The sequence below is a fragment of the Chroicocephalus ridibundus genome, chromosome 4 (assembly GCF_963924245.1).
Source record: "Chroicocephalus ridibundus chromosome 4, bChrRid1.1, whole genome shotgun sequence".
In the NCBI taxonomy this organism is placed as follows: domain Eukaryota; kingdom Metazoa; phylum Chordata; class Aves; order Charadriiformes; family Laridae; genus Chroicocephalus; species Chroicocephalus ridibundus.
In genome coordinates, this window is record NC_086287.1 from 33,505,483 (window position 1) to 33,518,033 (window position 12,551).

Below are 12,551 nucleotides of genomic sequence, written 5' to 3' on the forward strand. Positions count from 1 at the left end.
GGCGGCGGCCCGGCCGCAGGCCCCCGCCGCCCCCCCGCGCCGGAGGAGGGCGGGCGGACGGACGGAGCCGAGCCCCGCAGCGCCGCCGCCCCGCAGAGCGGCGCGGGAGCCTTGCGGCGGGACGAGCCGCGCCGCGCAGCGCAGGGCAGGTACCGCGGGCGGGCGGAGGGCGCCGGTCCTGCCCCGCCAAGCGCCAGGGTGCGGGCGTCCGAGAGGGCGAGGGAAGGGGCGCGGGCGCGAAGGCCCGGAGGGGGGCACGGGAGGGCGGGGATGACCCTAAAGCAGCGGGGTGCCGGCCCCCCGCCGCCGGCGGGAGGGGGTGCCCGGGTTCGGCGCGGGGTGAGGGGTTGTGTGAAGGCGGGTGTAAGGGCCGAGGGGAGCCGGGCAGCTCGCTGAGGGGCGGGGGCGGCCCGAGGCCTGTGCCTGGAAAGTGCTCGATCACCCCCGGAGCCGGCTGGCTGCCTGGCTGGGTGAATGAGGCAGAGCCCGGGCGGCTCCCGGGCTCCCGCAGCACCGCTCGCCCCGTCCCGTCCCGTCCCGACCCCCGGCCTGGCGGGACAGGTCTCTGTCACTCCCCTGAGGGGAGCAGTGGAGGGTCTTCCCGTGGTGGGGGCGAGGCAAGCCGGCCGCACGCGTGGTGCCGTCCGAGTGTGCCCGCCTGGATGTCACGGTGAGCGGCGGGAGGGCGACCCCGTCCCCGCTCCCGCCCGGCTGTGGGGTAAGCGGCGGCGGGGCAAGCGAGATGGACGTTTGCCTGGTGCGGGTAGATACCGAGCCTGGGGCTGCGGGGACGGGTTTGGCATTCACTTGCATTTGGGGGGCTGTTTTTGTATCTTATTATGCATCTTTTTAATTAAGGATATTTTGGGGGGTAAGGAAGGGTAGCGGCGTTGGACGTTCTGCTATGCAGAACTGTTATTGCGGGCTTTTGCAGTTTGAGTTCGTGTCTGTCCAGTAGGACAATGAGCAAGTCTACACCGTATACCTGGTAAAAACTTTGCACAGGGATGTAAAACCCATAAAGTTGCATTAGCGTTGACATTTTGGAATGAGAGAAAGAGTAGTAAACATTCTAAGTTTAGTTGAAATAAGAGTAAAGTTTATTGAGATATGGGTGGGAGTGTGATAAGAGGAAGACAGATTAGTAAAGGCGAGTCCAGCTTTGTGCTTCTATATATGAAATCTGATATTTCTGGAGCTTTGGATTCATTATTGGTAGTGTTTCTTTAAGTTTGGGTTTTGATTTAGTAGTATTAAGTATTTATAGTTGTAACCGTGAATTGTACTAAGCTTTTGTTTTAGTTTCCCATGCCAGAAATATTTTCCCTGTCTTCAGAAATAGTCAAGCCATGTTGTATGTTTTGGTGTTTTGCTACGTGGTATGTAATATTCTAAACTCAAGTATGAAATAACAATTGAGACCTAGAAGATAGATTACTTCTGGTTGTGTGCTGAATGAAGTTTGGGTTTCTTTTCTATTTCCTGATGGTTTGGCACAATGAAAAAGAGGTGGGGGAGGGAGGAAACCAGTTTAATGTTACACTAAGTCTGGCGATATATTGAAAACTTGTGCTTGATTCTTGAAGAGAAGATTGGTTTTATTGTCAGTAAAATATCTGAGTTACTGAGTAGTTCATGATGATGTATCCCAAGGTATCAAAACCTTTGTTAATCAATGCAGAATGATCTCTGTTTTAAAATGCAGAACATCCTAATGAGGCAGGAGGTTAGAAACACCTTCTTACAAAAGCATTTTCAGATTGTGGGATGTTTGTTCTATTCAGTTTTTACTGTTAGAGTTTTTACTGTTTATAAGGAAGCAGAACCTTAAAAAAGACATGAAGTGCATCTACATCTTCATGACAAACCAAAAAAACCATGAAATCTCTATACAGTTACATTTTGTTGAGCTGGTTTGGAGTTTTCTTTGAGGAACAGCCATTTAAAATATCCAGAGAATCAACCATCTCAGTGAGGTATGTCAGTGATTTATGCCCGGATAGTGGTCTCTGATCTGCCAAACAAGCCTCCTGCAGAGCCTGCACCTGTGAGGGCTTCTGCTGCTGCTGAATTTCTGTGTTGGCACGTTTCAGTGTAGTTGAAGTCTAGTCATAGTACTAGTTAAGCTAGTACTATGGTAGCTATAATGATTTTGAGGAAAAATAAGTATACTTTTCCAGGATTTCAGGATGTGTTAAGCAAAAATTTCCCATGGTTTAATTTAATGCTAAACTAGACTGGATTCAGCATTTAACTTAATGGCAAATTGGTAGCTAACATGCTGCGCTTTCAATTATCCATATGCATATGTATCACCTGCTGTAAGTCAATTTAACATTTTAACAAAGGATTTAATTTCATGGAACTCCTATCATTGTGACCAAAAAAACCCGGTCAAAATACTCAGTTTGCTATATTTTGTCTATATTAGGTAAACAATATTGTCTACAACATCGTCAGGAATAAAGCTATGTTCAGACATATATTGAAATCATTGTTAGGATTTAGGTGGATGTTTACACTCCTGTGACTTTTATGCCTTGCTATCACATCAGCTTTCAAACCTGCAAAGAAATAAAACCAAAGCATTTTATGCATTTTTATTCAGACTGAAGCTAGCTATTGCTTTTTGAAGTTTAGTTAGTCAAATTTGGGGGTGGTGGTGGGGGAATCTTTAACACTCACTTTGTCAGAATCAGTCTTCCAGGTATGATACTGTTTTTCTAACTTTTAGAAGCATAGCTTAATTGTTTTAATGCAGTTTGCCAAGTTGCTTGTAAATAAGATAAAGTTCTGAGGTCCCTGTAATGGAGACAAGTTTATCCTTTGACTGAAACTTGCAGAAATTAATATAGCTAATATTCAAGAGTTGTGGGTGCTAGGGGGGACAGAGTGTAGCAGTAGTGCCTGCTGTGGAGCTCAGGAAATGGCTGGTTTCTCTCTCTCAATAACTGAACGTAGCTGATTCTTGGTTTCCTGGAATAGTTCTTCTCGTGTGGCGACAAAGATTAAAGTGATGATAAGAAACATGAAAGCAAAGCATGTGTACTTCTTAACACGATGAATGAATGTCCTCCAAAATCTGAGTTTTTAAAAATATCTTGAATGCTTTGCATTGCTAAAACAGCTATTGCGTTTCCAGGCGCGTTTTTCAGGGTATTTTTTTCTCTAGTTATGTCAAGCTTTGTCCTCAAAACTTCACAGAAATCATTCAGCATTCCAAGAAGACATTGTCTTGTCATTTCTTTCACACTTCAGCAAATGTATATTGTGTTGTAGTTCGTATCAATGTCACCGTTATGTATGAGGGTTGTGGGTGGTCACATTCCTTGTGTGAATATTTTTTAAACCAGCAAGCCCAGAACAAGGTTTCTGATAGATTTCACTTAGATCTTTGTTGCTTTTAAGCTTTGCTGCTTTTTCAGATACAGGGCGGTTCTTCTGAAACTTGGAAATCAATAATGTTTGATAAGCACTTTGCTAGGAAAACCAGTCGTTTGGAACTGTTCCTGTGGGAGTAAACAAGTACTTTGTATGAGCATCATTGTTCACAAAACATCAAAATACAGCCCTTTTGTTTTGCAACACAGATGGAAGTAGCTGAGAAACCAGCAACAATTCTGTTTGGGCTGCATGGGAATTTGTTCTTTAGCACAGCGTGAAATGCTATGTGAACACATAGGCAAGACCTACATGGAAGGTGCAATATATGAAGGATGCACTTGGATTACATCTTTTAACAAGTACCCGAGTAAATGCTACCAAATTTTCAGTGATAGAAAAGATGCGCAGTTTTCCTGGGGCAAATTGCTTCATCCAGAAGACTGTTAAGCAGAGAGCCTGAAAGAAAGGGGTCTTGTTTCAACATCTATGATTTCAGAATCATGCTTCTAAGCTGAATAATTGCACACAAAAAATATAACATTAAGTGGAAGTTGCCCTAGTCTGAAATCTCCAGCGGTAATTAGAGGAAATGGATGGTTGTGTCATAATCTGCTACTTGTTGTTGCTCTTAGTCAAGCAGATTCTTTATTGCTTTTTGCTGTTTGGGATGAGCATGTGATGCAAGCATGTACGTTTTTTTATTTAAAAAGGAAGACAGCTTGATCTGTTATCCCTTCATAGCACAGAATATGCAATAAAACATATGAGTACTCAACCACGAGATTTACTATCTGCTGCGTTTTTCACATGCCAGTGCACCTAAAATTTGATATTAAGACTTACGGTTCTGCTTGATTTAAAAGTCTTAAAATCTTGGACCTTCTTCTCCGCAGCCTGTTATTCTTCTTCCGTGTGCTCTGGGTTGTGGTCTTGTGATGACTTTCCCTTGTGGCTTGTTCTTGCAAGCTGCTGTTGAACAACATCACTGTTAGTCCCATCTTCTCCATGCTTGGCTCCCAATTTCCCCACTGCTGACCAATATAACATAACACTGCAAAATACCTGGCATTCTTATTACAGTATATTAATTTTGGATGAAAGGCAATCAAGTCTGATGCCAAGGAGTAATTTGGTCCAAATTGATGAGACTGATCACTGATAAATTGAAGAGCGCGCGTGTGTGTGTGCATTGAAAGACCGGGCTCTGTTTTCATAACCTCTTCATAGTCCTCCTCGTCAAGGGTTTAATCAATTCAGCATACCAGTACTTCCACTAAAGAAACAGTCAGTCTTCAGGGGAGTTAACTTTTTCTTTTTATCTTCTTTTTTTTTTTTTCTGGTTTGTTGTTTTTTTTTTTCTCCTTCTCTCTCCTCTTCCTCCTTCTCTTGGTGTCTTGGTGCTGAAATGCCCCAAATTTGCTGCTATGTTTTCTTTGAAGCTACGTGCAAGAAAGCAGTGAAAGGGCACGTGAAATTCACAGCTTTTTTTCAGTTGAATGAGAGGCCAAGAGTGATGTTCAGCAGTGCTGAACATAAAATGTGCGCAGAGGGGTCCACGTTATGTGGAGACTGGCAGTTACCTGCCATTGCTTCACGTGGCTCTGTGGAGCCAAGTATTTAAGGCTTCTGTATGTATTAGAGAAAAGGCGCGAGTTGGCTGAATGCTGAGCATCCTGCCACACAAAGGTATTGCGGTACTGATGGACTTACACTGATGCTTTTATTTTGCTTTGCCTCCTCTTATTGTCAATTTTGAGTCAGGCTTTGCTTCTGTGTGCTAGTTGGTAATAGTTTGTAGGAGTCAATAAGTAAACAAAGGCTGATCTGTCCTTTGAGTAATAATAAATACCTTTATCTAGATATTGAATGTTGCCACTCCAGTAGTATTTCCAGTGTCTAAACTCCAAGCTCATCTGAGCTGGGATTTCAGTTCTTGGCGCTGAAATAATCAGAATTTATTTCTTACAAAATTTTTGAGATTCTATCATTGTAGTTTATTTAAATTAGATTATTTCTATGCGTGCTATAAATTCTAGCTAAGTTACACCTGAAGATAACTCAATCCTTTGTTCCCTGGGCAATCAGATCTCCTGTTGGGAGTTGCCGGGAGTTTGATCCTGGGCGTTTTGCCTTCTCCAGCCCTCCCTGCCTCCTTATGTTTGCCTACTCACGTAAACGACACACTGTAGCTATTGGACTTTGGTCCATGTTTCATTCATTAATAGCTGAATTTGGCCGGTGCTTTAAGGTGGTTTTTCAGCCCAGCTGGCAAAAAGAGCATCATCCTCGGTTTGTCCTGTCAGAAGTAAGCCCGAGGGAGCTGGGCAGGAGTTCTCTTGATGTTTGGGAGAGGCTCGAAGCAGGTATGTGCAAGGGCTTGACGCAGGCTTGAGCATCGATCTTCTTGCCACGCGGTCAGCTCAGATGCATGGGTGTAACGATCATCCCATTAAACTTTTAAAACAGTGCTGCAGGAGTAACATTGATCTGAACTGTTACCGACCAGAACTAAACGTGTCAGGCTGGAAGGCTTTCTCTTAACTGTATTGGGTCGCTTGTTAGATAGATGAAAATAAATCTTGCCTTCTGAGGAAAAAAACATTAATTTGAAGTTAGTTAAAATACCACTGTGATGCAATGAAGCTAATGAATGTGCTTCAGCTCTGTTTTTCAGTGGTGCGATGATTATGGTATTGATTGTGTAGTCAGCCCAATGGCAGCTGTTATGAAAACACTGGTAATTATTGCTGGTCATTGTTTTATCTTACTCATTGCTATTACTCATTACTCATTTTTTTACTATTACTCGTTACTGGCAATGAGTAACAGTGATCATTTCTTAGAAGTATAACGTCCTTTTTACTTCTCTGCTAGACTAGTCTCTGGTACAAAATTGAATCTACAGGTTTATTATCTTTATGCTTCGTATCAGATTTAATGCAGAATTATTTTAATACTTCTGAAATTAGAAAATATAAATAATTCTTATTAAGATAAGTTAAACAGCACTGTATTTTCTTCACTACATAGTACATGTGAAGGACCTAGATCCTCATCTAGATTGTACACTAGATCCTTGTCTGAGTATCATGCTCAGAGAGCTCAGGTTGATCTGATTTCTCCTTGAGCAGCACTTGTTCCTAGCAAAGAGAGACAAACTGCTGGAGCAATGAGAGATTGATGAAATATGAGAAGTCTTAAAAGAAAATACATTCGTTGAGTACATACTTGATCTGTGTGGTAGTTTCCATTAGTCATGTGTTGATCTTCCTTGAATGAGAGATCAGTTAAGAGTCTACTTTATTGCAGATTACTCTTTTTTTTTTTTTTTTTTTTTTTTTTTATGCAGAGACAAAATATGCCATGGGATGGAAGGAAGGGGAAAAGTAAAATTCATTAAGTTGCCACTATTGTTCATAGCTTTTGATTTGTTGTGTATTAATTTTTGTCTTAGACTTCCATGTGAAAGAAATACACCAGTCTGTGGAATGCTTCCCTCAGCTTTTAAAGCCTGACGAGATCAGTCATCTCGAAACAAACTTGATAAACAAAATAGATCTATTTGATTTTTTGTCTCTGTTATAACTGTGTCATGGATGATCTGTTAGTTCTCATGTTTTAAAGCCAGTTACTAAAGGCAGCTATTCAGATCAGCAGCTATTACCCTGGTTCAGTCACCTTTCTCTGTCTTTTTTTTTTTTTTTTTTTAAAGAAGACTAAAAGTCCCTTTTTTTCCTCTTTGTGGTTTTCAGGAACTTTAGAAACTCAATTGCTCTTGCCTTTTAATGCTTGATTCACCCTATATTCCTTTCAATTTACAGGGCAGCATTCCATCTAATGCTTGTTCTAAGAGCTTTTCTGAGCTCTTTTCTGATCAGTCTCGAACAATCCTGCTTGCCAAATTGGCAGTCGGCAAATGAAAAATTTTTCATCAGTAATACATAAGAACAACTTCTGCCTGTCCAATAAATCTTTGTGACAGTTTTGTAGGATAGTATAAATGTAAAATAAACTTACCTTATAGGAAAAAAAGAGGGATTTTTGATTGATCTGCTGCTGTAGCACTGATGGGAAAGTAAATCTTGTAATTACTTCAGTTATCTAAAGACAAAGCCAAAAGGATGGTGCATCATGCTAGCTAGAAAATTCAGATTTTTTTCACCAGCCATGTGTGCCTTTTCATTTTTGTTGATGGCATAGTATGTGTCCCATCCAATGAAATTTCACATCTATTTTTCCAGATTGAGAAGGATCAAAATCATAACGCCAGGGGAAAGGGACTTTCAAATAATTCAGGGCTTTTAAACATGGGTTTCATGTAAATGTAGATGCATCTTTATGTGCTTAGCTTGTACTTGCGTTGATTTACTAGTGTGTGAGGATGTTCAAGAAACTGTAATACCTGCCATGGCTGGCATAACGTTCAGTCCTTCGTGGTGCTTGCCTAGCCCACCACGTGGCTGTGCCATGCCTCGACCTAGCACAGAGTTGCACCCGTGTCTGGAGTGTACGTGTTTAGGCTTGATGTTTCCTTCTGCACTTAGAAATTGCCTAGGAACATCCACATGCATAACGAGAACGCAATGAATATTAATCAAACCCAGCTCGTCCCCACACTCGGTGCTCGTGTTCTGTTTTGCGTAGCCTTGTAAGCACCGCGCTGTTTGTGTGTTCTCCAATCTGACTGCAAAACCAATGTGCTGCAGTAAAAGCTTGATTCTCTGTGTTCTCACAAAGTTGTATGCCTGTGCCCTTTTTATATTATTATTTTTGAAGCTTCATAAGAATCTCTGGTGTGCAGACTTAAAACTCATTACAGGACGTCTCAGTAGGTGTTAGGGGTAAGGGCTTTTTTGATAGGATGGCGAGTATGCTGTTTTGTACATAGCTTCGTGGACCCAAGGTTTGCTTGTTGTCCAGCACTGGAAAGATCAGGTCTGTGACTTTTTTTTTTTTTTTGCTGGGTGTCTAGTTCTCAGTTTCTACAAAACTAAATCTTGCATAATGAACAATCAGCCTCTGTAATTCAGAACTGATAGAGTCTTTCCTCTGAGAAACGCTAGCGTTTCTAGCCATGGTAGCAGTTGTTCCTTATAAAGATCAGCAACTACACCATAACACTTTTCTTTTTTAATTTAGACTATGCAAATCCTGAAAAAAAACCCAAAAAAAAAACAACAAAAAAAAGTACTTCCAGTTGATTTTTACAAATATGTCCATATATGGTGGAAGTGTCACATATAGAAACATGTTACAATAATAACTTCAGTGGAAAAGCATAAAGTTTTATCTTTGACTAACATTAACAGAGGGGTATATGTTGGCAGTGTGAGTTGTGGGCAGGATAGTTGACAAAATGTACAAAATGTAGACCCATCCAGAATGGAAGGGGTTCTGGGATGTCTTTTTGTCCAACCTTTAGCTCTCTGAGTTCAGACCAGGCAGCTTACGAGTTTTGTCCAGTTCAGTCTTAGAAACCCTTGAGAGTGTTCTACAGCCTCTAAGCATCCATCCCAGTGGCTGGTAATCCTTACAGTGAAAATCTTTTATTCTTCTATCCAACTGGAACCTTCCCCATTTCAATTTATGATACTTCTGGCATTATTCCTTTCTGTACACTTCAGTAAAGAACCTGTCTTCGTCTTCTTGGTAGTCTTCCCTTGTGACGGCTACTGTTAGGTGCCCCTGAGCCTTCTCTTCGCCAGGCTGAACCCTAGTTCCCCAGGCTGAAAGAAGTTTAGATTACTTTGAAATCTACATGTACTTTTAATTTGTTCTCAACTTCATTCTTTGAAAGACTGATTGAAAAACGATTGCATTTAAAGTAGCATGAAACCTGTATTTCATGTCCCGCCAGACTAAGTTCAAGTTGAATGACATTTAAAGGGAAATGTTTTTGCCCCTTGATTCTAATATTAATATTATATCTGGGAGCTAAGAAAATGGATTGATAATCCTTATGTCTTTTTGTATCCATAGTATTGTACATGAATATTTCAGAGCAGTTGAGTCACCTTTGCCAGTTCCGCTGGTTGTTCATTTATACATGCATGCTGTTGTATTGTTTATGACAATAATAAGGACGTGGTTGTTCATGGTAGCATTCCAGATTAATACAATAAATATTTTCCACCTATGCTTTTTGAGATATATTGAAGTAATGTAGGTCTGATGAAGGCACTGAAATCATCTTTCTAGAAAATAATTGTGGTATTATGCTGTTTGAGCTTGCTTTTGTTTGTTTGTTTTAAAGTTAATCTAAGTTAACAAAACAAATGAGAAAGGTGGTTAAATGAATCAATTTTTATGGTGAATACGATGGGTCTGCCCATTTCAAATGCAACATATAAACAGGTAGTAATATTTATGGAATTCCAGTTCAGTGCCTTTTGGTGAGCTTTTATTAGTTAATAACTAATAAAAATTGTCAGTCTGCAAGCCTTTGGAATTCTTGGGGGTTTGGGGTGGTTTGTTTTTTTTTTTTGTAGAACAGACACTTGTATTTCATGTGCTTTTTAAAAGGTGATTTTTGTGTTAACTCTTTCTCTAGAAAATTGAGCTCTTGACATCCTTTATCCAAGAACCTGGAGCAGCAGAGCGACAGTTTTTACAATGAGGAGAAATTATCTGCTGGGTAAGTGATCTGTGATGTTTTCTCAGTTGGGGAAAACAGCTGTGAGTTGTAATCCTCAGCTCTGTATGTAAGTTGAATCAGTTGCTGTGGCTGTAGGTGACTTAGATATACTCGACATCGGGACAGGCCTCGGGTGAGGTAAAAAGGAGGGTTTGTGACATGTAATTTCCTGACTGTGAACATCTCTATGTACCTAGGCAGGTGAAATATATATAGATGTACTTAGGTATCTTACTTAGGTAATGTCCTGATTGTCATTTTATAATGTGATGCCTTGTCAAGCTGCCTGATGTTTCAGGTGAATTTGAAGTGACAGTTCATTATAGTAAATTAGATATGACTAATTTCCTTTGTGAGTAAATTTTACATAAAAAATGTGCAGAAAGTAGTAAAGGTAACCTTCTGCTGTGCATTTGATGATAACCCAAGTACTGAATTATTTACCACTGCTTTGTATTGCCCATTTACTGTTTGATGGATCATTTTACACTATAATATTGTTACTGCATAGGAAAAAAATGTGTGTTCAGCAGTCTCAGTGACCTCTGGAAAGGATAATTTGTTTGGGAGTTTAAAATACAGTTGCCATTTTACCGGAATCTCCTTGACTATTTTTGTTTGCAAATCCTACGCAATATTGTATTTTGTAGTTTAAGGCTATATGGTATTTAAATAGTAGGGGGGAAAAAATAACACTGGAAGTATTTTTCATCTTGGCTTTCTTCTAGTTATGCCTGTCAACAATGTGGAAATTCACAAAATAGTTTGAGACACATAAATATAATTTCTTTTGAACTTTGAGTTTCTGAAACCATCCTTTTTTCAGGTGTGGGGTTTTTTTGAAAAAAGGCAGCAGTAGAGGTTTGTTCAGCAATGAAGTTCTGTTTTTATTTTATGCCTTGCTTGGCATTGAGAATACATAAAGTGTTAGCATTTCTATTTGTGAATATAAATAATATGAGTTTGCTAGATGTAGGTTACTGCTATTGCTGCACTTAATTCTAGAGCACAAAAGTCATTATATTTGGGGCCAGTTGATCATTATTTTCAGGTATATACGTGATTAAGTACTAGTAAACCTCACTTCATGCAAAATAAGATGAAGAAAAGATAGTCGTTCAGTGAGAACTACTCTGATTTTTCTGAAGTTCATTTAATTTTAATTTCTATATTACATCAATACCATTATCTCATTTCCAAAACCATTAAGTATTACTAAAGCCCCCTAAATAAAACTACTGTAATCTTTTTTTTTTCTTTCCAATTTTAAGTTTTCCTTTGAAAGTTTAGTTTTAATAAGCCAAGCATAAATATAATATGATTGCTGACTCTAGTAATTTTTTTCTTATTCTGTTTAGGTGTTTAAACTTCTGATTCAGTCACCACGTATTAATGGGGAAGAAAATCTGATTGATTAACACAGCTTGTGGTAGTTTGTGGGTTTTGGTTTGGTTTTTGCTGGTTTTTTTTTTTTTTTCATTCCACGGTGTTTGAGGAAAATTTCAAGGAATGGAGTTAGCTCACAGTTTACTACTGAACGAAGAAGCGTATAACCAGCTTGGTGGATTTCAAAAAGCAGAGTTCATTTTTGAATGGTTACAGTTTTTGGAAAAACTTTTACCAGTGACTAGCAGAGTAAGTATAATGAGACTTGAGAAGAAAAGCACAGTATAGAGCTATTTCTCTCTGTCTTTTTTGTTATTTTCTTTAAAAACAAAGAGCGGTATTCAATTTCATTTGCATCATGGCTTTTACATACACACAATGAAAGTATGTTCAGTGTTAGCAGTAACTTTCTAAACGTTACAAGTTTTTGGTTACAGCCCTTCAAGTGATAGAGCCACTTGTCCAATGAAAGGAAGTTGAGAAATAAGCGTGAAGTGAATTTTTTTAATATATTTTTTTTTAAACTCAGATTATTACTGTAAGATTTTGCAGCCCTGTGATGAAGAGCAGCAGTCATGCTTCCCTCTAGCATGGCACAATTATTTTGTAGTTCTCCAGCAAGCAAGAATGTAACATCTTTCTCTCTTGTTTTTTATTTTCCTGATCAAATGATAAAAGATCTGTTTCCAGACAACTGTCCAATTGTTTGGTTCATCGGTTAGCATATATTAAGTAGCATATATGGATATTTAACAGTAAACCAACCTAGGTAATGCTATTAAGAGTTATGTTATTTGTGTTAAAATACGTAAATGAAATGCAGTGCCAGGCTCTTTATTTACATTTTTTTAAAGAACGTTTAAAAAAATTAAGATAAGACTAAAATAGATTATTATTTTCAGGGAAGTTCTTTCTAATGCTCAACTTCTTGAAACTTTGCTGAAGTTCTTTGCTACTGAAATTACTATATTTCTATGAATTGTTTTATTTTAAAGCATGCATAAAAGAAGCAAGAAATGAGAATTTTGTTTTAGAAAGTTATAACTATTCAAGTGACATAGGGAAAATACTCCTGAAATGCTACTAGAAAGAATTATGCTCTGAAAAATGTGATTTTTTTTTTATAAGAATAAAATATTCACATATT

General features: G+C 39.3%; 1 protein-coding gene across 5 annotated transcripts in view; it reads left to right on the forward strand.

Moving 5' to 3' along the window:
* Nucleotides 1-9: 9 nt before the first annotated feature.
* Nucleotides 10-12,551, forward strand: part of HEATR5A (HEAT repeat containing 5A) — a 68,653-nt gene continuing 56,111 nt past the window's right edge. For all 5 annotated transcript variants that reach the window (XM_063331776.1, XM_063331778.1, XM_063331779.1 and 2 more), the window contains exons 1-3: nucleotides 10-149; nucleotides 9,935-10,018; nucleotides 11,377-11,653. In XM_063331776.1, coding sequence (XP_063187846.1) covers nucleotides 11,528-11,653 — 126 coding nt within the window. In that variant the 5' untranslated portion in view covers nucleotides 10-149; nucleotides 9,935-10,018; nucleotides 11,377-11,527. The remainder of the gene's footprint in view (nucleotides 150-9,934; nucleotides 10,019-11,376; nucleotides 11,654-12,551) is intronic.